At 38.7% G+C, this 27,979-nt stretch overlaps 1 protein-coding gene across 2 annotated transcripts; it reads left to right on the forward strand.

Annotated features, from left to right (window-relative positions):
- The first annotated feature begins 927 nt into the window (after positions 1–927).
- LOC144634543 (thyroglobulin-like) lies at positions 928–27,558 on the forward strand. Of its 2 annotated transcripts, none has more exons than XM_078493531.1 (29): positions 928–1,171; positions 2,199–2,256; positions 3,279–3,297; positions 3,532–3,660; positions 4,556–4,723; positions 5,224–5,415; positions 6,861–7,064; positions 7,674–7,823; positions 9,368–9,604; positions 10,533–10,688; positions 11,142–11,363; positions 12,889–13,044; positions 14,348–14,503; positions 16,171–16,371; positions 17,291–17,326; positions 17,707–17,865; positions 18,982–19,218; positions 19,990–20,133; positions 20,700–20,858; positions 21,581–21,772; positions 22,447–22,641; positions 23,246–23,449; positions 24,135–24,147; positions 24,306–24,377; positions 24,884–24,947; positions 25,095–25,187; positions 25,591–25,803; positions 26,129–26,170; positions 27,092–27,558. In XM_078493531.1, the coding sequence occupies exons 2-29, from the start codon at positions 2,212–2,214 to the stop codon at positions 27,107–27,109; spliced, it is 3,876 nt and encodes a 1,291-aa protein (XP_078349657.1). In that variant the 5' UTR covers positions 928–1,171; positions 2,199–2,211; the 3' UTR covers positions 27,110–27,558. The 2 variants fall into 2 exon arrangements, with proteins under 2 accessions (XP_078349657.1, XP_078349655.1); XM_078493529.1 differs by having other exon boundaries at positions 27,149–27,558.
- Positions 27,559–27,979: the final 421 nt, after the last annotated feature.

Below are 27,979 nucleotides of genomic sequence, written 5' to 3' on the forward strand. Positions count from 1 at the left end.
GGGGGCAGTGCAAATAAAAACACTGGGACTAGACTACAAGCACGGACTGGCTTTGTGTACCCTTTTGATGTAATTTCCCAATTTGTAAAAATGCCTTTCTCTCAAAGACACTGCCAATGTATATTCTGTTTTAGTCCAAACGAAAGTTTCTCAGTCGATTGCTATTTTAAGAGAAAAAAAAGTGATTGCTGTAAAATGACCTTTCACGTAGGGGGTCAATCAAGACTATACTATCGTGCTGGAAAAGGGGTTTATCACCATATTTTTTTCTCGTTTTTGTCATTTTAAAGTGCACTTAGGTTTAAGGATTTGGTAATAATTGATTGAAAGTCATTCAATTCCTTTTCTGTTATTGGGAAATACGCTTAGCAAATACCAAATAAAGCATTGTCCAAAGTCGGCTCAAAGGTAAACATGATACCACATGCATGATATTAATAGCGATCGAGACTCGATACCGTTTGGTACAATTGCAAAGAAACTGGAAATTCTATATTCCAGAATGAAAAATGTAGTATCCAAGTGCATCAACTTTTGAATTTGAAGAAATGTTCAGAAATAATTTTACTTATTTCGGCTGGCCTTAATTTGTACACGTACATTGTACATTGTGGTTTTGTTCATATTCGATTGTATCGAGTTGCAGTCACGGTTTCGTAGATTCAACACTGTTACTTTCTTTCAAAAATACCGTAAAAACTTAGTTCGAACTGAAGCAGAATAAATACATATCCACCTTTGGAAATTTAGTGGTAAAAATAGCTTTGTCGATATTCTTGTCCAATCTTGTTGTTTTTGATTTCAAGTTGACCCCGCCCACTAAGGAGTGTTTTTGATTGACAATCACGTACACTGGAAACTTTCCATATAAATGATATGCATCACAAAGGCAAAGTGGTATTTTTTACCTTCCGCTTTCAAGGACGGTCACGTTTAACCTTCAAGCCCTAAAGCAAGCATTTTTCGCTGCTTTCTTTTGGAAGAAAAGTGCTCGGACTTCGCCAAAATTTGTATTTTTCGCTTGTACTGTTTGGGATTTTTCGAGCCGCTGACCTTGTACTGCATTCTCAGTTCCGCGCCGTGACAGGCTCTGGAGGAAAATAAGAGGTGCGAAAACCAGTTTCTCGGTCTCATTTGGCTGTGACATTCGACGGTGTCAGTTTGGCAAGTGGTAAGTGAGCCGTTATTGCTTTATAACAGAGTTAGCACAGCATAATTACTTATTTCACACCCACAGAAAAATGCAAAATTCATTCGCAAAGAGGCATTCGAGCGCGCGTGCAAGTTGTCAGGCGTGCATTTAGTCAGATTTTGTTCAACAATTTGTATCGCCACAGGATAGTGTTTGCACTTTTCACCGACGCGCTGGAGATCTTGTTTTGCAGACGTCTGATTCTCTAATTTGGTCATAATTTGTACAGGGGGGAACGAAAAACTCGTTAGCTCGATGGGTTATTCTGGAAGGAAACGCTTTGTAAAAACTTAAAAAACAAAAATGGACAAAAGATTCCCGGGCTGTGTCGCTGCAAGATGAAATTTGATGACACAACGATTACTGAATTTGGGCCAATACATTAGATGAATATGTCTACGTCTTCATTTTTACCGGGCCGGAATTGCAGATCTCGATTGGGCATATTTTGATATTTCGGGATAAATAGAAGCAAAAAACAAGCCTAGGGCCGATCGATGGACGTTATGTGCAAGACCCGTGAAACAAAAGCTGATAAAATAATAAGGTCAGACAATAAAAACACAATAATTAACCTCTATTGTTTGGGTCCAGAGGTCTTTGTATCCGTGCAAAAGCATGTCGTTTTGCATGCTGTTGGATTTCACAATTGAAAGAGTTGTTTTTTCATTCTATCACGTTCAAGATTTGGGGACTTTAACCGAGGATATTTTGCAATTTTCTCGAGTGTTATTCGATTTCGTTTTGGGGGTGTAGCTAGTGACACAGTGCATTTCCGTGAATTCGAGAAGTTTCAGTTTTCCTTGGGAAAACCCTTAAATCATGATCTAAAAATATAAAATCATAGAGCGTTTCTAATAAAAAAGTACAAAACTGAAAATTAATAAAAGGGAATGATATCTGCAAATAAATTCTGATGCGCTGTGTAACGTCTGTAACGTTGTGTAACGTCTGTCTCATGATGACAGAAAATTAATTTAATGTTTTCTTTGTTTAATTTCTGCAGGCTTTTTTCAGCCATGCCTAATTTAAAACTTGGATTTGTCCTTTTAGTCCTTATTCAGGTGAGTTAGTTATATCAAGCTGACACCTTGAGCAATGATATCTCTCAAGTGCTACTTCACATTTCAATTTAGGCTTTTCACACAGACAGGGAGAATGTTGAGAAGGAAGACATGCATATGCAGCTAAAGCCTCCTACATTGAGCCCTGTCAAGACTTGCACATAGGCCATCCCAATAAAATGTTTCCTTTTTCATCGTGATGGTGGGTCGGTCAGTCGGGCAAAAAAAAAAGAATGAACACTTGAAGGGTTCTGTGTTCCAGAAAAGGCCGGGTAAGAAAGTAAGAAAGCCTGATTACAAAGTCAACTCGAAAACGTGGTCTTCTTGTTCGTTATTCCTTACAGACTTTAAATAACGTAGTATCGATGTTTATTAAACACAAAGACATCACACCATACCAATTGTTGTTGATAAAACAAGATCGTGTGCTTGTAAATTAAAGTACTTGCTTCTTTGACTAGTGAATCTGGAATTTTTTTTTCTTTTCGAAAAAAAATGGGTCGGTTGGGCAATTTCCCTCTCACGCTTAAACAATTTTTCCCATGAAATTGTCCCAAAGGACCTGCAACCACTTTGAATACTGTATTCCTGCTCAGAATTGAGAAGAACACATCTAAGATGCTGTTAATATTTTTTCAAATTTTGTTTGGAACATGTCCCCAGACCACGCCTCTGGGTAGGAAACAGAACTGTTTCCAATCCTTAGGCAGGCAAAATATCAACCTGAGAGCATTGTGGTGCAGACATGAGATGCAACACAACGTCTCTGTGTAGGATTTGGGCATGTTCAATGTGAAATGACCACTGTTGACAATTGATTCTGAACGTGGGGAAGCCTGAATCATTGTTCATGCAGTTAGTAATTTTCTTTTCAAAGACTCCCTTTAAATAGGTAATTTGGACCTACCGGTTTTTAAATTTAACACTTGACCAATTGTTTAAAATTAACCCTTGTCTCTTAACAGTACCGTAGGATTCCACTGTGTATTGAATAACATTTTGTCTATTTCATTTCTTTGTAGGCCTCTCTCTTGAGTGCTGGTAAGTCTGAGTTTGTTATTGATAAGCGTTTATTGATTACTTTGCATTCTGCGATTAAATACTTCTAATCAGTGACTAATGTGTTAGAGAAAGCAACTTCTTTTGGTAAATTTTGTCTGTAGTACTGTTTAAGGTTAAGTTTAGAATCAGAACAGCTATGTATGTTTACTTTGCCTACAGTGTGTAATTCTCATGCTTGGAATTGTTTTGATTTCTTTTCATGGTGGTCTGCAGTCAAAGATGGTTTTTGCCCAAAGGTATCTGGTCCCCCGGCCTGTGTTGTTACCTGTGGTGCTGACGAAGACTGCGATGGGTCAAAAAAGTGCTGCAGTAATGGCTGCGGTGCCTGGTGTCTGGAACCAAGTAATAATGAAATATTATTTTGTACCCTTTTAATGCTGTAACAGTCAACTCCCGCCTTGCAGACACCTTGCTATTATGGACACCCCATTATTAGGGACAGGAGGTGGAGTCTCGGCAAACAAAAATTACTGAAAATAACTCCTGCTTCTTACATGACTTACTATTGACGACACCAAATTGTGGTCCCAAAGGTGTCTGTTATAGTGATTTCATTGACTGTCCATGCAATTTAAAAAAGTTAATAACAAAAAGTAGCTGGTACTACCTGTCAACAGTATCCGTGGATAGGAGCATGCAGGCCCAGGTTGCTTTGCCATTGTGCTGGCATGTTCGAGGATAGCAGTCTCCAAAGCATTTGGGTCAAAGTTTTTAGTAGCTTTCTGCACAACTTGGCCCACTCTTTGACTTCTTCCCCCCTCCCCTTCTCCTTCTCCACTGTGACATTAGTGCGACAGGTGCCTGGATGACTGTATGGGAGGCTCAAGGCTGGACTGTGGGGATTGCCAGCCATGGGAGCATTGTACTGTCAAGGGGGTGCCGGTTGGCCACAGTGAAGGCCCCTGGATGTCCCAGGTGCCCATCTTCCATTCAGCATGATACAGTTGTTTATCTATAGGACTGGTGTACAATAATCATAACTGCCTTGTGAGACCTTTACATGAACACTTTGTTATTATGGCCCTGGTTCACACAAAGGAAAGCACTAGTCATTCCCATTGAGAAATAATTAGGAATCTCTTTTCCTGAAGTGTAATGCACATGTATGGCCACCTTGTTGATACAGCCAGGTTTTGATGGTGCATTGGTGTTCAGATTAATAACAGTTAATATATGTGCAGAGTTCTGCCTTGTATGGTAACTGCAAAAATCTTAAAGTGATCTTTTGAATTTTCAGCGTGCCCTGCTGGTCAAAAACATGTGAACTGCCCCGCCCAGTTGTGTAACTATGTTGGGTGCCCTGACCAACCTCAAGAGAATTTGAGATGTGTGGTGGAATCCTGTGGAAAGTGTAGTGTAAAGTTTATCAACAAGACAACAGGACAAACTGTTAAATGTGGACTAGGTAAGTTTATTGTTGAGCATAATTAATATTGTTACTTGGAGGTCAGTTGTTCAAAGGGTGGATAATGCTATCTTATCCAGTGGATAGCGTAGTATGTTTTGTCAACACTTATCCACCAGAGGGGTATATTTATGCAGTGGATTTTGTTATCCATCCTTTAAACAACTGTAAACTTAGAATATTCCAATTTTTTTTCCTTGTGTGACACTTAGTCACAAAAGATATAGGTAACCTGGGGGGTGGGGGGGGGAGCCTGCAATAAACGTGCATGAACTGGTATTTTAATCCAATGATCATTATTCATATCTACATCATGCTACAGAAACCAGAGTTGAGTGCCGCTGGTATCTTTGTCCCTGGTTTCCTATCATTTAAAAGGTTTTTTTTAAGTTTTGTACTATTGGTTTGTGTTCTATGCATTTTGTTTATGCAGTTTCTGAAAAAAAAAATTATGACTGATGATTTTAATTAATATTTGTTTCAATCTACTTGTTAATCAGTGGAGACGTTGTGTACACGTATGCTTGCTGCCACCCAGAAGAAGCCTCTCCTTCTTGGTCAGTACGTCCCAACTTGTGATGCTGATGGCCATTTTGACAAAGTCCAGTGTCACGAGGGATACTGCTTCTGTGTTGATGACAGAGGAATTCCAGATTTCTCCACAAAGTCCAGATCTCGTCCTAAGTGTCCAGGTAAATGAACAATAAATGCTCTCAGTTTGATGTAGTGATCTGCATTGCTGAGAACTTGTTAATATTTAAGATAGTTGTACATTATAAAGTTGCTTCAAATGACAATATTTTGTATGTGAGTCAAGTTCTTGCCTTTCTCCAGGATTTTTACTCAGGCAGGAGCCCCAAGTCAAGGATTTAGACGCATTTTTAGTGCAGAATGCACTATTGTGATGGTTTGGTGGGTTGGCGTCTGCTAAACCCCTAAACCGCTAACGCGGTGTAAACTTTTAATCACCAATTAATTAATTAATATCAATTAATTAATTATTCCTGAGGAGAGGTGGGGGTGGGGGGAGCACCTGACCGTACCCCTAGGTAAAACCTGGAGCACATCTACGTTACTTTCATATGAAGATCTCAAACGTATATATTTGTTTCAGAAAACCCTTTGCTCTCCTTGTGGTACTACTCAACGTAATTTACACCAAACGCATGCGCAGATTAGTCTACGTTGTTTTCTGGAACTATCATGAACATCGCTTGTATTGCGTGTTTGCGGTAGGCTTCCTGCAGACTTTTACTTGGCGCCAAGTAAAAACCGCAAATTAATTAAATTAGATTTTGAGACTTTCACAGCGTTTTCGTAATTAGGTATGCAAAAACTTGAACCGGGATTTTCGGCGTGAACACCTGATAACCAGGAAACAAATATCCTAGCTGTACTGCGTTTTAAAAAACCTGTCGAAAAATATGTTTTTTGATTAGATTTGTTTCTTTAGTTTTTGAGAATCGTCTTTCGTGCAGTCTAAACCGTAACTTAATTAAATTAAACAAATGTCATCGATGCCGCCGTAAAACAAACAAAAAACAAAAGTTTCATGTTATCGCATTTTCAAGGAAGACAAAAGTATTTTGTTACAAACGAACAAAAGTGTTGTGTTACGTTTGCAAAGATTAGCGTAAGGAACACCTGGGAAAGAATACAAGTAGCCTGTGAACAGTTTTTCCGAAAGTAAAATAAAGCAAATAAACACGAACATATATAAAACATCATACTTTCAATTAATCCATATTGCATTCTGCACTTACCAAATCATCAAGATTTTTTAGTTTTTGTGTTGCCTGATAAGGATGGGCTCAATTAAAACGTTTGTGATCCAGTCAAGTGCCATCGATCATACAATATCTGTTTATGGTGGTCTGGTGGACTGAAGGTTGCCTGGGGTGAAATAATCGTCACCAAACTTGCAAAAGTACACAAAACGCTCTCTTTGTTTAAGATGGCTCGAGTAAAAGCTGTTTGCAGCTTCTTGTTTCTTTAGAATCTCTGATTCCATTCCCAACTCAAGATTATCATACAACAGAACAAAAGAAAATACTAAATTGTACCAAGGGAAAAATTGATACACAACTTATATTATGAAATATTAAAACTCCATCTGTTATCCTTTCTCGGTTACCAGAGTTAACTTTGTGCCAGAAGAAGAAGCAAGAAGCTGAGAAGCTTCCTCCCATTGGCCGCTTTGTACCTGAGTGTAAGAGTGATGGTTCATTTGAGGAGAAACAGTGTCATGCATCAACTGGACAGTGTTGGTGTGTGGATAGGAACGGAAATGAGTGGGAAGGAACGCGAACAAGAAAGGGAGATTTAGACTGTACTAAAACTGGTATGTAAGATTTTACTGTCAGTAAAATAATAATGTAATAGATTTAGATTGGAATTTCAATTTCTTGAACCTCTAACGGAAAACTCATTGCTAATGATGAGCTTGGCTCCCCACAGGGAGGGAGGGGAGTAAGTGAGAATCTGCAGAGATAAGTGAAATTTTGATCCAAAACGATCAGCAAGCAGCAAGCAAGGCAACAATGCAACACTAACCACAAACACAAAAGAGGCCCTGCAAACCCCGGGGGCCTCCCAGTAGGCCACATGCTACAAAGGCGGAGACCGCTGGCCAGCTCTGCTCGAGTTTAACTTTGCCTAAATGATATTTAGCTACGTAAATATTTAGCCACATGAAAATTGATTGGAGAAATTGGAGTTTGAGAAATCAGAGATAAAATCACAGTGTTCGACTTTGTAAAACAGAACAAAGCAAAACAACATTTGGTTAGAGTCATCACGAGGTAGAAAAAAATCGAGAGTTCAAGAAGTTGGTATTCCACTGTACAGTGTATCTTGGTTTCTTTTCTCATCTAAGTAGTAAATTTTAAATTTTGGCAGTAAATTTCAGTGATGTAGTCAGAAATGATTATCAATATAATTATATTTTCAGTGTGCCCAGCTGCAGTTGACGGACTCCAATGTGATCCCATGTTATGCAGCACAGCAAAATGCCCTGGTCAAAAAGATGTTACTTGCAGGGTGAATTCATGTGGCAAATGTGAGGCAGAGTTCCTTGACAAGAATGGCAGGAAAGTTGACTGTAAGTATTGATCAGAATTATTAAGAACATGTTACGGTACATACATGTAAACTCACTTAGGGACTGGTCAATAAGTACAGGGGGGGGTGGGCCGGAGCAGAAAGGGGGTGGGTCATCAGTTTTTGAGCCCTCGAAAAGGGGTGGGTTATGTAATTTTGATCTACACGTAGGGGGTGGGTCATCTTATTTATTCACTTACTTTTAACTGTTATAGTTCCAAGAAAAGTTGTATTCATCAGTATATAAAATTAATAAATTTCTCCATGTAAGCAGTTTTAAATGAATTTCTAGCGATTTCAAAAGGCCCAAATATAAAATTTTCCCGGGGGAGCATACCCCCTGACCCCCCTAGATGGCTTGTAATCATATCATTAGTTTTACCTGACTCTCTTCAACCTGCATAGATTCACGCTGGGCTTTAGGCCTTTAAATACCAGTAAACTCTTTTATTACACAACTAAGGTGGTCCGAGGGCTAATAACTAAATCAGTCAATCAGATTACTTAATTTCCGGTCCCGCGAGGGCCGATATTTTCCAAGTATCGGACCGGGTTTTGTCCCGGATGATCCCGCGCTAATTCCCTCGCGATTTAGCGCAAGATTTTTGCTAGATTTTTTTGCAAGATTTTTTCGGAGTTTTAATTGCTTTGAAAATGAAATGACCTTAAACACAGAAATAAATAGCGAGCGTAAAAGTTCTGCCGCACATTGTTTTCCACGACATCTACCGGGTAGCAATTCCCACTACACAAAGTTTCTAGCCGTGTAATAAATCTCTTATTAACCAAGCTTGCTCGGGACCGTACTGTCAAGACCTCGGGCTAATATTCGCCCAGTACGGCCCTCGCGCGTGGTTAATAAGATATATTTCTCAAACAATTTGCAAATATGAATGATGGACAGTGGTTGTATTTTATTTATGTTATTAATTTCTGTATAATAATATGAACTCTTCAATATATAATTGATTATGAATTAATATCATATACTGATTCAGTTTTTTGCATATGTTTGTGTCTAAATTTCCCCATGGACTTTACACACAAATATGTGGAAAACTTACAAAAGGCTAGTATGAGAAGTGATAAATTCATCCTTCTTTGGTGTGTCAAGAAATGGAAAAAAGACGTACATGGAACAGCAGTGTTCATCAGGGAAAATGTCTATGTAGGGAATTTCACTTAAAAAGCTGAAGTCAAATAAAAAATCTCCAACCCCTAACAGATGATAAAGAAATGATAGGTCCCTTGATTTTTTTTAGCAAAGGGGGTGGGTCATGTAATTTTCAACCCCCTGTCAGGGGTGGGTTAGTCGGTTTTGAGCCAGACGGAAGGGGTGGGTCACAAATTTTTGAGCCACCACTTTTCCAATTGCTCCGGCCCACCCCCCCTGATACTTATTGACCAGTCCCTTAAGGGCCAATTTTAAGAATTTCATAGCATTTCACATTAAGCAAGTTTCAATTTTCTTCTCTTGAAACCCAAGTTAAATATTGCTGTGAAAATCATGTGTTATGGACTTACAAATACCAATTTCTTCCACAGGCTACTCCAAGTGCCAGAAACAGCGTCTTGAAGCCCTTGGTACCCACTCACTTGACGAAAAACCAGCACACCTTGTACCTGGGCGCTTTGTACCGCAGTGTGCCTTAGATGGCAGTTATGAGGAAGTGCAGTGTTATGGCTCAACTGGTTATTGTTGGTGTGTAGACGTTGAGGGAAAACCTGTCCTTGGAACCATGACTCGTGGCTTGCCGCACTGCAACAAGACAGCTCTTGGAGGTATTTTGTAGTGCAGCTTATATAAACAAAAAGATCTCGCAGGGTTTTCAAAACAAGCTGGCTACTTGATTATATGTTGCTGGCTACTCTGGTCAAAGCAATCAGCTCACAACAATCAAAGAAAAACAAAGGAAAATTAAAATTTGAACCAAGGATAAAATTGAACCACAACATAATATTCTCTGATCATCCTTTTGAACATTAATCAGTCAAACTCAGGTTCAAATCCTAAATTAAACAGATAAAACTAAATAATGGTGTTAGCAGGGTTGCCACAGGTCATAAAATGCTTGGGGAAAATAAAAATTCTTGAAGGTCAGGGAATTTTATATTTTGAGTCAGGAAAATTGAGATTTTGAAGAACAGTCAAGGAAACTTGAAATTAGAACATTGTGGTTTCAAGACCATTAAAGGCTGGAAGAAACGTGATTTTAACAAGCGCAGTAATTTTGCTCCCCCCCCCCATTAATTTTGTTGAACTACTTGATTTTTTTACCTTTTTTTTAAATCTTGGATTTTTGAAAAATGTGGATTCCACTGTATGACTTGTGTATAGAGCGGTTTTTCATTCCTGATCAACCTAATGTTTTTAGAGCGGTTTTCACTTGAGTGTCGAAAGTAATTCGCGTTTGCATTGGTTTTGCATTAAGTACTACGCTTTGTGATTGGTTTAAAACCCTTGCCACTTTCTCAGCCAATCAGAAGTAAAAGCAAAACCAATCATGAGGCGCTCGCACACGTTTTCCCGCGCTTCGTGCCGGCTACATGTATTTGCTTTGAGTTTTAATTGGTTTACTGGATTGTCTGTGTTCATTGTGATTGGCTAGGGTAATTACTTTGGTTTTGGTTTTACGACACTCAATTGAAACCTGCTCTAACAATTAGTTTATTTGTTGTAAGCTATTGTCTATCATTCCATTCCTACTAGTCTGTGCAGGCAAACCCATGTTCACCTGTCTGCGTAACTTCTGTCAGTGGTCCACCTGCCCCGCCCATCCTGAGGCAAAATGCCGTGTTAACCCCTGTGGAGGATGCAAAGTAGAGTTTGTTGATAAGAGTGGCAAAGTTGTTGACTGTAATGAAGGTATGTTACTTTTTTTTATTTTGGGTGTCCAACATTTTATATGGGGCCTAAGGCCCCACCTCCTGGGAGGCTTTGGGGGGGGGGGGGGAGGAATTGCAAAAGACATCAAGGTCTGAGATCAGTTATTTTGCAACAAAAAAGTAACTTGTTGACAGACACTATCATTTTATATTGACCAATAATAATAATAATTAACTCATCCTGAGAGAATTATATTCATAATCAGTCCTTGTCGCGCCATTGGATGCATAACCTCCACGATCTCTCTCCAGTGGGAGAGGTCTTGTGCTGCCTTACAGATTCCATTCCAGGTCAGGTGCAGGGACTTGAGTTCTTTCTCCGCTGACCTTCGCAAATTCCTTTGCGAATTGTAGTACAGATATAAAAAGTTACCTGCGGTAGAATATACGTTGTATTTTACTCCTATTAAAGTTGAGTTTCTTTGTTCGTTAGGTAAATCAAAGTGTGAACTGGATAAAGCCAAAGCCTCGGCATTGAGCAGTTATGGCCTGCAGCCCGTCGGCAGGTTTGTACCAAAGTGTGAGGTAGATGGCAGCTATTCAAAGATTCAGTGCTGGCCATCCACTGGTTACTGCTGGTGTGTTGATAATGATGGCGCAGAACTGCAAGGAACAAGGGTCCGTGGAAAGCCTACCTGCTCCTCAAGACGATCAAGTATGCGCCGTAAATAAGCAAATTCCAAGACATGTTGATTAATTGTTTATTAAGACTTTGTTTGTTTGTTCAGAATCTGGGGTGAAACTTCAGTGAGATTCCACAGTTAAATATGTTTTGCCTTAACCAACCCAACTGCATAGCAGAAAAAATATATTGCGGGGCTTAATTAATGTTATATAAGATAACAGTAGCACAAAGTTCTCAATAGGCTTCTTTCGATTATTAAAATCTAGCTTCAGGGCTCAAAATAATTTTCGGACAGTTGCCGGTCATGTTGACCGGCCAATCTGATTTTAGCTCGGACACGTGTTGTTTCTGACCGGTCAAAAAATTGAAAACTAGTAGTCGCTTTTTCTGTTCGTTGAATTGTCTTTGTTTGCGTGGTAGAAAAGGACCAGCCATTTCTTCACTGTTTTCCCTGCACTTCTTTACTGATTGTTTCTTAATACCCTTGTAAGATGAGATAGCGACAAGCCATTTATCTGACTCACAGAGGCAAAATTCGAACGTCTCCTACATTGTTCTTTCTCTTTCGCACACTCGAAATTTAATGCCTGGTTTCCAAGCTTCGAAAGTTTCTTTTCGTTCAGACAAAAAGTTCTGCATTATACTGACTTGAACAAAACTACACAGGTCAAGCACTAGCGAAAAAAACCGCACCATGTTAGAACTAACTTTATCGCTAAAAATATTAATCGGTACAACAAATTTTTCAGGTCTTCGGTTCTTATTTTGAAATAATTATGTGCATGACCGGTCAAAATGACTGGCAAACCAAAACTTTGTCCGGACAAATTGTCATCTTGGCCGGACATTGTCCGTTGACCGGCCGTTATTTTGAGCCCTGAGCTTGGTAGCGAGGTCTAGAAGATGCAAACAAAAGAAATTTTACAAGCATGTTTAATCTTTTTTTTTTTGTTTGTGTCCTCTCGGCCTCCCTATCAAGCTGAATTTTAATAATCGAAAGAGGCCTATTGAGCCTGTAACCCATAATGCGTCTGAAGGGTGTCACTAGTGCTATAGCTGTGCAATAAGTCCTGTAACACATAGAAAAAAAGACCTGTTGGCTTGTGTCGCCATGTCGTCCTTAAATTATACTGAAGTGCAACAGTTGATAAAAAAAACTGGTTGAGAACTTTGCAGTAGCATAGCAATGTAATGATATGTCAGATTGTCAATCTTTGAAATCACAATTGATGTAAGTGCTCCAATAACAATTATAAATGCATCAGTTGCAAGTTCAACTATCAACAGTAATTGTCATAGTTGTGTTAATATCAATACCGGTAGTAACATTAGTTTTCAAATAATGGACTTCTTAAATGTCTGTTTGGTTATTTGTTATAAAATTAAAAAAGGTTACAGATTCCTGTCAACTGCAGGTCTTTCTTCGGCCCTTAACAATTAAGGAAACAGTCTCTGCATTTACTGTATATTAATTTTGTGTGAAACTAAAAAATGTGACTGACTGTATGAACATATGATATTTCAATTGACCAATGGTGATATTTTCTTCAAACAGAACGATCCATCAAGGACGGCTTCTGTCCAATCATCAAAGAGCCCAGGACTGGAGCATGTACAAGCAAGTGTAGCTCTGACGACGACTGCAAAGAAATGCAGAAGTGTTGCAATGTCACAGGGTGCGGTCAAATCTGCCAGGAACCCTCATTTACAAGTATGTAGACTGCATGATTTTATATTGATCAACATACATTCTCTTTACCCTGGGCCTCATTTTTTCATACATTTACATGTAATGTTGTCAGAAGCATAATGATAATCATATTTAATAATATATGGCTGACTCCACAAGAAAGCAGTGTAGTCAAATTCTACACCGTAACTAGCTACTCATGCTGGCAAGTTGAAGCTTTCTTGCCTGCTTGGGATTGCCTAGTGTGTTCTGCAAGGATAATGACATTTTTTTATGCTACATGCAGTATTGTGCAAAAGTAATACACAAGTAAATTTTGATGAATTTTTTTTGTAGGCTTTTCAAAGAAATTTTGCAGCAAGCGAAACTTTTGTGAACTTTTGAGGCGCATAATACATGATCTACATCTACATTTATTAAGTTGATAACATCGTTTAAGACATCACATCAACTATAAGAGTACAAAATAACAAAAACAAAATGTACATGTATAAATAAGATATAAAAATACTTAGTTACAATTTACTTGTTTACATGCTTCCCTAAATTTAATTTAAAATTCGATAATGACTTGCAATTCACTAAGTCAGCGGGCAGCAAGTTCCATTCTGTTATTGATCTAGGAAAAAAAGAAAACTTAAAAACGTCCTTAGAAACTTTTGGCATCCTATACTTAAAAGCATGGCTATTGCGTGTTCTTTTTTCACTGTTTGGTATTAAGTGATTTTCCGTAGTTATGTCTACTAGGTTATGACTAAGTTTGTACATTAGAGTCAGTCTGTTTTTCTTTCGTCTTGTCTCTAGCGTGTCCCATTTCAAATCAGATAACAAGTCTGTCACGCTAGCTGTTTTGTTGAAGTTTTGAAGGCAAAAACGGGCAGCTTTTCTTTGAACTCTCTCCAGGGTTGCAAAATGTCTTTTTTGTGGTGTGGGTCCCACGAGGCACTTGCGTACTCCAATTTGGGTCGGACGATGCTGGTATAGGCCGTTTCGCGTACTTTCCTGGGGCAGTTCCAGAGATTTCTCTTGATCAGCCCCAAGGACCGACTTGCCTTGCTTGAGATAGATGAGATATGTATGTATGTATATTGTCTCAATTCTCCCAAACGTTTAAAGGAAAATTTGCTTTGAAAATGTTGTTTGAAAAACCTTGAAATTCCACTTGACTTTCTGAGCAAACTTTTCTCAAATGTTCGCAAGAACAAAAAATGATATTCACGGCATTCACTGGCATTACTTTTGTGCAATACTGTACGTGAAATAGTTTCTTCATAAACCAAGCTCGTTCAACTGCTAAAAACTTTATTTCGTTTGAATATTTCAGCCTGTCCAAATGGCCGGCCATTCTTGCTGTGTCTCCACATGTGTCAGCTTGCACGATGCCCTGCATATCCAAAAGCCACCTGCTTCTCAGATCCATGCCGCATGTGCAAGGTGGAATTCCGTGATGAACAAGGAAATGTTGTCAACTGCACCAAAGGTTTGTTAGTCTCCAATTGTTTTGTTTTTTAACATATTGAGCCCCTACAGGGACATACATGCCATACATACCCTTTCTGGCTGCATCTACAACCAGTGAATGACAGTATGAAAAATTCTGGGAAAAGAGACAGTGTTTTGAAACCTTGATATATTAATTTTTCGATAATTCACACAACAACAACAACAACAACAACCATTTTATTTTGCCAAATTAAATAGAAGATAAATTACAGCATAAAATAAATTAACTAAAATAGGCAAAAAAACTACTCAGAGTAGAAATAAACTAAACGAGCTGAGTAGTTAAAAAAAAAAATTTAATTGCTTTGACAAGGTTGTACATAAAAGAAGACAGAAGTAAAATAAGACAATTACTAAGTAATTAAGTACCATGCAGACAAAATGAAATAAAATAAAATAAAAATAAATAAGTACAATGTAACTAAGTATGTATAAGTGATAATTTAATTTAGAAAAGTAGGGAAAAAAGGGAACATGGGAAAAAAAAAAGAAAAACAGTACCAGTTAATGTTTGAACTAAAATTTGTTAATATTAGTTTAATACGAGCGAAAAGAAAATTAAAATACTAAGCCAGCATTAACCATAAGTACTTAAATAATGCTTTTTCATAGTTTGCTTAAATGAATGAAGAGATAGACTTTTTAGTTCTTCATCCAAGTTATTCCAGATGGAGGGACCAGAAAAGTGTAGATTAAATTTGCCATAATTAGTTCTAACACGGTTGATATAGTAGGTTGATTTTGATGCTAGCCTAGTATTATAACTGTGTTTAGATGATATACTTAAGAAGAAATTGTCGAAGGCTTTAGGTAGTAAGTTATGATGATACTGAAACATAAAAAGGGCAGTATGAATACTAACCAGATCCATGAATTTAATCAGGCCTAGTTGTGAAAATAGGGGGCTGGAGTGTGCATCTCGTTTGGAAAATGTAATTATTCGTACTGCCTTTTTTTGCAGAATTACAATAGGTTTAAGAGTTGTAGTATAGGTGTTACCCCAAACAATTAAGCCATAGGTAAGAAAGGGATACACTAGTGAATAATATAACTGAGTAAGGATGTCATTAGTAACGAAATGTCTTAGTTTAGATAGAATGCCAATACCTCTTGAAATTTTTTTGCTCACTTCACACAAATTTGTTTTGATCGCAGAAATTTATTTCCCATAAAATTTACATATTTTTCCTACAATTTTTGCATTTTCTTGCAAAAAAAGGAGAAAGAAGTGGCTTGATCACACCTTGTGGAGACCCTTTATTTGTCCCTGAAGCACCTGGAGATGATCCCTCAATGCAAAGGTCCAGTCTTTAGGCAAAAGTGGTCGCCTGTGTGTGTTATGTTATTTAATGTTTGCTGGAGTACAAGGCTGTGAAAAAAGACTGTTGACGGAGTGGAGGGTGATCACATGAAATATTCCAAACTTAAATTGCAGCAGCTATACTGTATTATTTTGCTGTTTGCAACTTTGAAATGCTCCCTGCAATCCTGCAAGCCTGAAATACTATTCTCTAATATTTCCCTTCCTGATGAGATTACCACAGCTTTTAAATTCCTGTTATTTGTGTGGGTAAAGTATTTTTTTTTTGTTGAGATCACTTTCATTTTTAGATTGAAACATATTCCTTTTCTTTACATCTGTAGGCCTAACTCCATGTCAAGCTCGTCAGCAATTGTCTACTGGCCTTCTTGGAGAGTTTGTTCCAAAGTGCAAAGATGATGGAAGCTTTGAACCAATCCAATCCCATGAAGGTTACTCTTGGTGTGTTGATCCAGATGGAAAGGAGGTGGAAGGAACAAGGAAACACTTGCAGAAACCAACATGTGCAGCACAATTGAAGAGTGGTGAGTAACAGATACTTTTTACATCTTAATATTTTTGTAGTAATTTAATTGTGAGGCAATTCGCAATCTGTGGAAGGCACAGTGGCCAAATGGGCAATGACATGATCTTCACTGTGAGCCAACCAGTTACAGCAATTGGGGAAAAGGAACCAGAAAAAATTCAAGGATTCAATGGAATTTGAGCCCATGACCTGGAAAATACAAGTGAGATGCATGCTCTAATGACCTGGGCCCCTGGGTTTTGTTGTGGGTTCTGACTTTTCTGTGAAGAAAATAGATGACAGAATAAGTGAATTTCAAAGTATTTGCGTGTCAAAGATCGTGAAACAAGCAATGGCCAGTGCAATCCTTACTGTGAGCCCTGACCTGTCTGAATAATTTAAGGTATCAGGCCAAATGGTTGGTTTGCTTAAGTCCTAATGAAACTGTCTGGGTTTAAGTGTGGTTTTTGTTGAGTGTTCTCGGGCACTTACTCCTGAAGTGAACCTCTTCACATGTACACTGTACATACCTTTAATGGGCTGGCATCCTATCCAGGGTGGAGAGTAGGAGGAGGAGGAGGAGGAGGAGGAGGTTGGGGGGGGGGGGCGGCAGGTGTGACATGATAGGGACCAAGGGTGGAGAAATCAGGATTCTACTGTTGTCCATAAGACATACCTGCAGGGACGGCGGAGCATTTTTCCAAGTGGGGGGGGGGGCTGACTAGTGACTTGAAGTGGGGGGGGCTATTTTTTCGGAAATTATGGGGGGGGGGGCTAAAGCCCAGCCCCCCCAGCTCCGCCGTCCCTGACGTGTGGGCCAGTTATACCAGTGCTACTCTTGTGCTTTGTTAGCAAGATCTAATTATGACTTATCTTGAGCAGTGTGTGGGCAAGTCACTGGAGCACAAAGTTTAAACTGTTTGTGAATTTCTTTGTAGATCTCACATTGTGCCAGTTGCAGAGGCTACAAAGTGGTATGTTAACATTTTAATATTTTTGTCTTAAGTTTTATGCCCCATATAACTGTTTGGCTTGCATTTGAACTACTTCTGCACCTTTGTTATGGTGTTTCACAAGAACCACATGTATTAAAGTTGATAATGTCAAAATGGTGAAGACTATCTGTGATTCATGAAAAAAAGGTGCTGCAAAAAAATCTGTTGATCTTGGTGTGTGAAGCGCACCTACATGTAGCAAGAATGGAATGGCTGTAATTCTATGAGGACTTTAAACCTCTAGGAAACTGAAACTGAAACTGAAAAAAACGAAACAAAAAAAACACAAAAGTCAAATAAAATTATGAGCGACATGAGGTTTCAAATATGCTGATGTTAACATTCTTAACTTAACAAAGGCGAGGAAATGCCTGGTCGTTATGTGCCACAATGCAAGAAGGACGGCAACTTTGAGGAAGTTCAGTGTCATTATTCCACTGGTTACTGTTGGTGTGTTAATGTAGAAGGCTCAGAAATCAAAGGAACCAAAGTGAGAGGAAGACCAAGCTGCGGGAAAGGTAGAGACAAGTTGATTTTTTATGGTCTTCCCACATAATTATAATTAATGTCATCTGACCTCTATGAAGCAGCCAGTTGTTTAAGACCCAAAGAATTGCTTATATAATACTATAATATAAACCTTAATATTAACCTTTATTGTAGTCAACACCTCTACAGTAGCCACCTTTTGCCTGTTCCAATGAAGATTTGTCTAGTGTTTTTACCTCTGTCTATTACAGTGCACAGGCCAGTTACGGTGACCACCAAACAAACTTTTTTACAACTGTTATCTTGGAAAATTTTCCGTTTTTACTGCGGGTTGTTGATAAAAACGATGTAAAAGTATCTATTTGATCGTATTTAACTTTGCAAGGAGACGTGTTCGTCAAACAAATAATAATATTACGAGAGCATACTTGTAAAAAAGTTTGTTGGGTGGCCACGGTAAGGCGTGCCGCACTGTAATAGAAGTCAAGAAAATAACCACTGCACTGACAACATATTCACCAATCACTGGCATACCATTGTAGCATCAACTGATAAAGATTTGTAGTACTGACCAATCAAAATAAATTATAAGTACTAGAAACCGATGTGGGAGGCGCGGTGGCCTAATGGTTAGCGCGCTCGACTCCGAGTCGAACGGCCTGGGTTCAAGTCCTGACCGGGGCGCCGCGTTGTGTTCTTGGGCAAGACACTTTACTCTCACAGTGCCTCTCTCCACCCAGGTGTATAAATGGGTACCGGCGAATTTACTGCTGGGGGGTAATCCCTGCGATGGACTGGCATTCCATCCAGGGGGGAGTAGCAATACTCCCAGTCGCTTAATGCTACGGAAACCGGGATAAGCTCCGGCTGTATGGGCCACTTGGCTCGGACACAGACTTTACCTTACTTACTAGAAACCGATATGTTATATGTTTACATGTGTGTTTCGGTTTAATTTTTTCCTTGTTACAAAATTAATTGTTCTAGTGTATAGTGTAGTGTAATCATGATACGATTCTAGAACATAAAGAAAATACCAAATTGTACCAATGGTAAAACTGAACCATGTGCAGCTTCCTTCGGCTTAACTACGATATATGATGTTCTCTACAGTAAACAATTAAGATGTTTTCATGCTGTTTCAGAGTGCCAGCCTGTTATGTGCAGAATGTACTGTGAGTTTGGTTGGGCTAGGGGTCCAGATGGCTGTGAGATCTGCAAGTGTAGGGAGGCTGCATTGAAACCAGGCTTCTGCCCAGCTATGCAGACAGATCAATTCAGATTATGTTCAGAGGAATGCCAAATTGACGATGATTGTGCAGGAAATCAGAAGTGCTGCTCCAATGGGTGTGGTCATGTCTGTACTGCTCCAGAATACAAAGGTAATATATAGGCTTAGCTAGAAGTCACCTCTCATGGGAGGTGTAGTGGCCTAATGGTTAGTGCGCCGGACTCCAGATTGAGCGGTCTGAGTTTGAGCCCTGGCCAGGGTCTATGTGTTGTGTTCTTGGGCAAGACACTTTACTCTCATAGTGCCTCTCTCCACCCAGGTACTGGTGACATAATGATGGGGGTACCCTGCGATGGACAAGCATCCCATTCAGGGGGGAGTAAAAATATTCCTAGCCACTTAATGCCATGGAAACTGGGATAAGCTCTGGCAGAGCGGGCTGCATGGCTTGTGACTCCCCCCCCCCCTAGAAGCCACCTCCTAACACTAGTTTACATGTACCCAAGCAAATATTTATGTGACAATTTTTAATTCCCCGTGAAACTGAGGAAATATTTACATGGCCAAATTTTATGTGACAAATATATTTGCTGAGAAGGTGGCAAGTGACAAATAAAAGTTGTCATCATTTTATACAAAAAAAATTGCTTGTGTACAGTAGGTGGTTGTCATTGAATGTGGCAAAACAATAAACAATAAAAATTGCTTGTATAATTAAATGCAGCTTTATATCTCCTGTATGTCTAAGACATGGCATATATAGTTACAATTGGGTATTTTATGTCAACAGGTTAGCACAACTTTGATTATTCCGTCTTCTTTCACTTTTGTAGACGTAATGAATTTAAAGAGGTAGTCTTGTTTACATCACTTTACACTTTCTGTCTGACATGGGAATTGATTGATTCATTTTGCCTTTCAGAGAAGCCAGGTCACTGCCCAGCAGTTGATATCCATCATGTTGGTTTGTGTACAAGCAAGTGCAGTTCAGATCGTGACTGTCAAGGAGATCAAAAGTGTTGCAGTAATGGCTGTGGTCGCACCTGTAGTGCCCCTGTTCGACAAGGTCAATATTTACATTGTACTGTTCTCCTCACATTTTTGAATAATGACTTCTCTTTTCAGCATTTAAAGCTATGTTATCGTATTACTCTGATGGACTTCTGGCCATTGTTCCAAAAACAAAACTCAACTAAAACTTAATGTCTTTCAATAGCTGTAGGCATTAAGGAATTCTTGAGACAGCCTGACTTAATGCTGACAAGTATACACCATTTTAATAAGTCGAGATGCCATTTTGAATATTTAACTTTCCGCGAATGACGTCGTTAATGAAATATTCATTTGTGCCTCGACGTATTAAAATAAAGTATCTACCATTGTAATAGGCTAAGGTGTCATTTTGAATATCAAATTTATTTAATGACGTCATTTGCGGAAAAATAAAAATTCAAAATGGCCCCTTGACTTACTAAAATGGTGTATAAAGTTGAATTGCTAAACCAGGTGTTTCAGGGCTTGTACGTCACAGTATAAGTTGCGACAACCTATGCATATTTAATTCCATTGTTGAAGTATATAGTTACTCATATTTCTGAAGTTAATGCTTCTTCATTTGCATTTCTTCTTCAGCCTGCCCCCGTGGTGCCCCGTTCATGATGTGTCTTGATAATCCCTGTGAAGGATCAAGTTGTCCTGCCAACCCCAAAGCCAAGTGCCGTGCAAACAGCTGTGGAAAATGCACACCTCAGTTCTTTGATGACAATGACAACGTTGTAGATTGTGCAAAAAGTAAGAATCTCAGTTTTGGTTCAATTTTATCCTTGGTCAAATTTTATTTTCCTTTGTTTTTTGGGCATGGTAATGTATGATAATGAGTTTAAAACAAATAAAAATATAATTTGATCCAAGGATAAAATTGAACCACAACATCTCCACCCCTTACCCCTGGTAGAAAGGACACCAACTGTCCAGCTCTGCCAATGCAATCCTATAGAAAACTGATGCTGTTCACGAGCAGGTGTACTATAGGTAGAGGCAGAAGGGTTGTGAGCTGGTCTGGACAAATCAGTCTGGGATTACGAATATCAACAGTTCATTAAGCATATGCAATTCAAAAACATTCTCCCGGGCATTTTCACAACTTTTCAACAAAATTAAATTTTGTTATTTTTGTAAAGGTGGTTTAATCAGTGCTTGTTGACTGTATTGGATTATGCTGGGCGGGATTTCGCTCTTTAGTGTCTTAGTCATTTTACAGAGAGTTCACTCTTCTCAGTTTGTACTTCATTACCTTAAGCCAATTACTTTCATCCCCTTCCTTCCCACTCATAAGGAAATAATATATTTTTTAACATCCCACCTCTTCTATGCTTTAGATTCAGTCCAGACCATCATCTAATATACCGGTAGTCTTATAAATTTCATATCAAACCCTTCTGCCATTGCTAAATACAAACGTGTTTCACTTAATTTGCACTTCATAATCTTGATGTGTTTGTTGTTCTTGACAGGCATAACCAAATGTCAGAAAGAGTATTTAGATGCCACCAGTAATCCCCAACTACTTGGCCTGTTTACTCCAAATTGTCGTGCTGATGGGTCCTATGCCCCTATGCAGTGTCACCACTCCACTGGCTTCTGCTGGTGTGTCACTAAAGACGGAAAAGAAATCCCTAACACCAAAATCAGGGGACGTCCAAAGTGTAAGTATTTTCTTTAATCACATGAATGCAACAGTAATATTTAATGCAAGGTCTCTTCCCGGACCTATTGACTTATAGCCTCCAGCCTTTTCAGGCATCTGACGCACTAACCTTAGTTGAAAAAAGACAGTAAATCTGGGTCTTGCCTAAGAACAAGGCCATTGAATCCAGTCTTGAAACATTATGTTATTTATCATTATAGCTACACCTCTCACCATTTAATCTGCATATGGAAAGAATGAAATGATCGCGAGAGGAACCCTGTTTGATTTTTTAACCAATCCTCTCTACAAGCACTATAATTATTAAGGTCGTAGAGACAAATGAGAAGAATTTGTTTGTTGACAATCAGAACTTTTAATCTAAATTACATGTACAGAAAATGGACATTCATTTGGTTAGTCATACAGTCTTAAAAGAAAGAATTGCGTGACAACTACATTACAAAGTGGATGTATTGGTACATGTTGGCTATATCTTCAGTGAGAATGGTGGAAATTATAAAAGTTTACATGTAGTTTAATTGCTTAATAAAAAACAATAGAAGAACCAGAGAGAGGACTTCGCATATTTAAAAGAGACCATGATAAGTGTTAAAGGGTGTAATTTTTACAAAGCAAAATGTTTGGTGATGCTTATTAAATAATGACAATAAAAATTATTGTGTCTTCTAGGTGAAGTAAGTGCAACTCCATTCAGTATTGGCCCTAAGTGTGATGACGGCACATCATGGAAACTCTGCAGTGATGCTTGTAAGAAAGCCACTTGTACTAACAACCCTGAGGCCAAATGTGTGCCACCCATGGGAGGCTGTGGAGCTGATGCCTGTGAACCAAAGTTCTACGACAAAATGGGCAAGGAAGTGCAATGTAAGTTGAGCTGGTACCAACTGCGGGGGAATGTAATTTGTAACTGGAACGAAAATTATTGTGTTCTGGCTGTACCTGTGTTTTATTTTTAAAGTGTTTGATGACCTCCTTGCAGTGCCTGACTTTGTGATCCATTTATTACTTATTTAAACACTTTGTTGTGTATCTTAAGACTGAACTTATCAATATGAACACAAAACAAGCTTAGTGTAGCAACTGTCACATCAGGGTGTGGGGGGGTGGGACATAAAGGCTTGGACATTGTAGTATATAAAAGCACAAATCAGCCTTTACAGTACGTAGATGGCTTACAACTGGAATGTTGAAATAATTTTGAGAATGAAGCCTTAAGTATTAACTTATAGGTTGATGCTTTGGGGACCTTAGTGGAGCATTTCTGCCTCCCAGATGTGGTGACTTTATTTCATGTTTCCGCTTGCATAACAAAGTGCACTACTATAAATAAAGGTTTTGTTACTGCAGTAGAAACCTGAAGCAAAGTGAATGTGGTGGGAACTAACATCAAGATCCAGTGTTCTTTCTGTCAAGAAAAACTAAAAAATAGGCCCACTGGTGACACTTCCATTGTGTTGTTGGTTTGTAGGTCTCACAGAATGCCAACAGAAAGCTTATGAAGCCACACACCCCATGCGCATTGGAGCTTTTGTTCCACAGTGTAACTCAGATGGAAGCTATGCACGTGTGCAGTGCTGGGGCTCCACAGGGTACTGTTGGTGTGCGTCAGAAGACGGGACTGAGTGGCCTGGGACTAGAATAAGAGGAACACCCGATTGTGATACTAATGATGGTGAGTACATAGCAATGCTATTTGTTTTTGGCTTGTCATTCAGTTCTCTTGCCCCATTTGGGTTCGGGAGCAGCTTTCACAAGGTCTCACATGAATGGCTCACTACCTTCAAGAGAAAAATAGAACAAACAAAAGGAGCAATGCCTCTAGCCCCAAAAACAATAGCAACTGTTTTGCTAGAGAGCCCATTCTAAATATTTATTTATTTATTATATTTTGGTGTTCTTAGCCTTGTTAGGTTCCCATCAGTTTAAATTTGCAGATTTTAATACAGCATATATATGCTGCCCTAAATACGACAGCCATTTGAGAGAAAAAATCTAGTTTTTGAACAAGCTTTTGCTGTGACTACATGTAACTCTTATTTAAATTTTAAGTGCCAAGTGACTAACTATATATTACCTCCCTCTCTTTTCCCCTCCCCTCTCCATTAAATGAAGACAAGGATTTGGGGTGGGTAGTGTTTTCCAGATTACAGTCAGCTCTCTAACTGCGGACCCCCTGGGCCCCCCAAACCAGAGAATTACTGAAAATAACTCCTGCTACTAGGGACTTTCTCTATTGCGGACTCCAAATTGTGGTCCCAAAGGTGTCCGTTAAAATAAGAGTTGACTGTATATCTAAAAGATGTGACATTATGATTGATTATGATTTGTTTTAAAATTTTTTTCCCTTTTCTTTACAGGTCCACAGCTTTTGTAAGTATATTTTCATGGCCTTTCTTTTGTGACCTCAGTAGTTATAAACAATGTTGTCTTTTGATATGTCTATGTGTGTGTGTTTCATTAACAAGTCTGCATACAAGTTGTGTTAACTTTTTACACTTCTGAGATTTTCCCTTATTTTATTCCTACAGGAGTGTCCATGTTGGACTCACATTCAATTACAGCTTTAGTTCAGTAAAAAATGTTTTGGATGATTTTAAAAAGTGAGTATATAATTTGTTAGCAAAATAGACGTAGCTTAGATTGACAAAATCTTTTTGAAATGCCTTCCATTGATTGAGAGAGAATTTTCACTGCCAACAACAAGAATAAAGTTCTAAAGTGAGCTCAATTTTCTTGCACTACACCACGCCATGACAACTGGATTCAAGACAGCGTGAACTCAAGGCCAGTTTTAAAAAAGCTGTGTCGCAAATAATTATTTGTTGTGAAGTACATAACAAACAAATTTCAAATCGAGTTTAAATAGTAGAAAACAAGTCCAAAGTTTAAGCTCAGTGAGGTTGAAAACCATAAACAAAAGGGACAAAGATCAAGAAGTTTGGGACTACAGACATGAATAGTAAAGGCTCAATTTTACATAATGTATCATTTTGTTGCGATTGTACATACATTAATTACTTGCATTTGTAAGTACTACTCAGTGTTCTGTGGCTTTTAAATGGCATCTAATTTCAATGACAAACTTATCAAATGTTTTAATTTCTAGATCTCTCAAGTCACAGATAATTAACATGTTTAAATTAAAGGAAGACCAGCTGCAAGCCCTCCAGGTAACTAAATTTCATCTTAACGATGGGTTAGGTTGGCATTTGGTCGAGAAAACCCTGCTCTGCTTGTTTCAAATCATGGGACATTTATGACTCTTTACATGATTGAGACTAAATACATGATTGATTTTTTCTCCTGTTGCAACTCAGGTGCAGACAGGCAGCATCTTAGTTGGATTTAGTGTTGAGCCATCAAGCGGAGGAAAAGACCTGACTGAATTTGCAGATGAAATCACAGAAAAGGTAAGTCAAAAGTCTTGAAACACTTCACCTTTTTGCAAACAAATTGGTGTCTTGTCTTTAACCCACCCCCACCCCCACCCCCACCCCCAGTACAATGCTGCTTTTTAGCCATTTTGCTTACTGGCTTCGAAGCCACCAGTGACATTATTTAAATGTTATTTTGGAGAAGACAAGACACTTAGTGCCAAGCCCTAAGAACGTCTGCGTAGTAGGCTAGACACTTAGCTTCCTCAAAATTTTGCAAAATTCTTGATACAAATTTGTACCAAGAATAGAAAGAAATTGTGTTCTCTATGGTTTAATCTATGAATAATAAAGATCCCCAGGCCCACTTCATGCAGTGACAAAAAAAAGTCTGTCAAAGATGTCTAATTTTTCATCTTGTGTCATTGCCTCTTTCCAGGCTCGCAAACACGAACTTGTGATCTACTTCAGCGGTATTACCATGGTAGCCGAACCCAACGTCATGTTAGCCTCACCCATGTATGTTGAGGAAAAGACTGTTTCTAAACAACAAGCGGATAGCTCGAGCAAAGGCGTGTCCGTCACTGGTGTAGTGTTTATTTCTGTCTTCTGTACTTTGGCTGTAGTTGCTGTAGCACTTGTAACATTTAAGGTGGGTATGCGTGCTTCTTATAGTGTGTAAGCCTTCTTGTGTTATAACAAAAAAATTAAGGCTTTGATGAGTCTGGCACTATTCCTTTACCTTTAGTTAGCATATTGGTTTAACTCTAAAACAGCTCAAAAAGGGAAAAATGCAATATTTACCTGCTGAAATACCTTACAGCAAAAAAAAAATGGATTCAAGAGAGTCAAAAGTACAGTTTCATTTTTCACTTTGTTTGAACCTTACAAAGAGTTATCTTAAAGCTTTAGTTTTCAGTTTGTGTTGGTCTGCAAATTATGTTTTTAGTAATCGTACTTTTATGTCTTTTGTTTAGTTGATTCAGAAAAAACGAAAGAACCCCGGTCTAGACGAGAGGGTAAGTTTTTATAGTATTTTTTGCATAATTTAATACCTTGACCCGAGGTTTTTGGCTGGGCTCTCTGAGTTTCCTTTCAGACGCTCCACATAAATCAACACTTCTTAATTCCAATTTCATTTGGACATGACACTGTAAACATAGGAAATTAACAATGCACATAAATTACACTGGTGTCACTTTGTTAGGGACTGGGAAAGGTACGCGCAAGTTAATTCCAGTGAACAATAGTTGGGACTCTAAACTACAATGTCCAATTACTCTGACTTCCCTGTCAATGCTGCAAAATTATTTTTTTAACACTAAGTGATCACATTGCGAAGGGGTGGTTGGGTGGGTGGGGGTGATGAGATAGGAAATGAGGCAACATGGCCCGGTTGCCTGGAATCGTTAATTCCTTCCCAGTCGTTCTTTTGGCATGTGACGCAATTTTGCCTCTTTGGTCGAGAGGAAAGATGGCATGACAGGTTCACGTGTGGTTAGCGAAACTAAAGAAAACGTTACATAAAGTCAGTGTTCCTTTTATACTGACTGAAACAAATTATCTCATCTGCCTGGGCTCTAGTGTGAAAGCAATAGTTTTTTTTTTTTTTTTATCAGTTGGATTCATTTATATTGGGGGGGGGGGGAGGGGGGGCAGATAAGGGGATATTTGTTTGGGAAATGCTCTTAATTCTAGTGTGGGCTGGAATCCAGATTATTGCGATCTTACAAAAGTAGCTTGTACTTTAAAATTGCTTGCGATCACTCACATTGTCTTGGTCGCTTGGACCTATTTTGAAACGAATGAGGTGATTGGAAAGATTAGCATGTGGAAACCAGCCTTAAAAGGGGACACTTAACCACCATCTTACACCACCTAGAACATGTTCCCGTTTACACTTCTGTGTACTGTCATTAACTTGTGACGTCCTTTTCCAGCGGTACCTTTTGAATTGAGGTGCGGCACCTTACTCGATCGCTCATCCTTCCCTCTAGGCCAGCATTGTTTATCAAGCTGAAGGCGCTGAGTTGAACACCACACTCTCAGAGGCCTGAATTTGGACTCCACTCTAAACCGGATGTGTCTTAACTAGTGATTGTTCTACAATGGACGACTACTCTACCTTCTCCAAGGAGTTGGCAACCTAATGGAGTAGCTACAATAGATCATGCTTGGATTTATAAACGTGATTGTGAACATGATTGCGTGACATCAGAAATACCATCAAGACTGATTGATTGACATTCCCACATAGTGCGGTGTTTTAACTATATTAATGCAACGGCCAAGAATTTTCAATTGTCATAATTAGAAATTTTTATATGCAAAATCGACTACTAGAACTAATTTTTATGAACTACCAGATACATTTTTAACTTACTTTTAAATAAAGAATGAACGTATATTTAGTTGTTGTTGTTTTTTGACTGACTGACCCCTTTTGACTGTTCGTTACATTTCTGCGCGATAAGTTCCGATATGAACCGAATTGAGAAAGCCTCCCCTGCTAATATCGTGAAGGAAATCGCTATTACCTATTCCCAGATGATGAATGTCCCCAATTTTCAGGGACTTAATTAGAGAGAGCTTCCACTCTCAGAGTTGGTTCAAACCTTTTAGTTAGAACATTAGTGTGTTAGCATTCAAGCTATAGATCAATACAGTGGGACATACGCTAAGGGACACCTCCCGTAGGCGGACAGTGCTTTCTTGTGGTACTGTATATTATCAGAAATCCTTATGGGTTTCTGATATGATCCTGTACAAAGTTGTTTTGACCATTCAAATAAAAACTATTGAGCGGTACTTTCATGAGGAACTGTTTA

This window comes from Oculina patagonica, chromosome 13, assembly GCF_052425735.1.
Source record: "Oculina patagonica isolate OP01 chromosome 13, crgOcupat, whole genome shotgun sequence".
NCBI lineage: Eukaryota > Metazoa > Cnidaria > Anthozoa > Scleractinia > Oculinidae > Oculina > Oculina patagonica.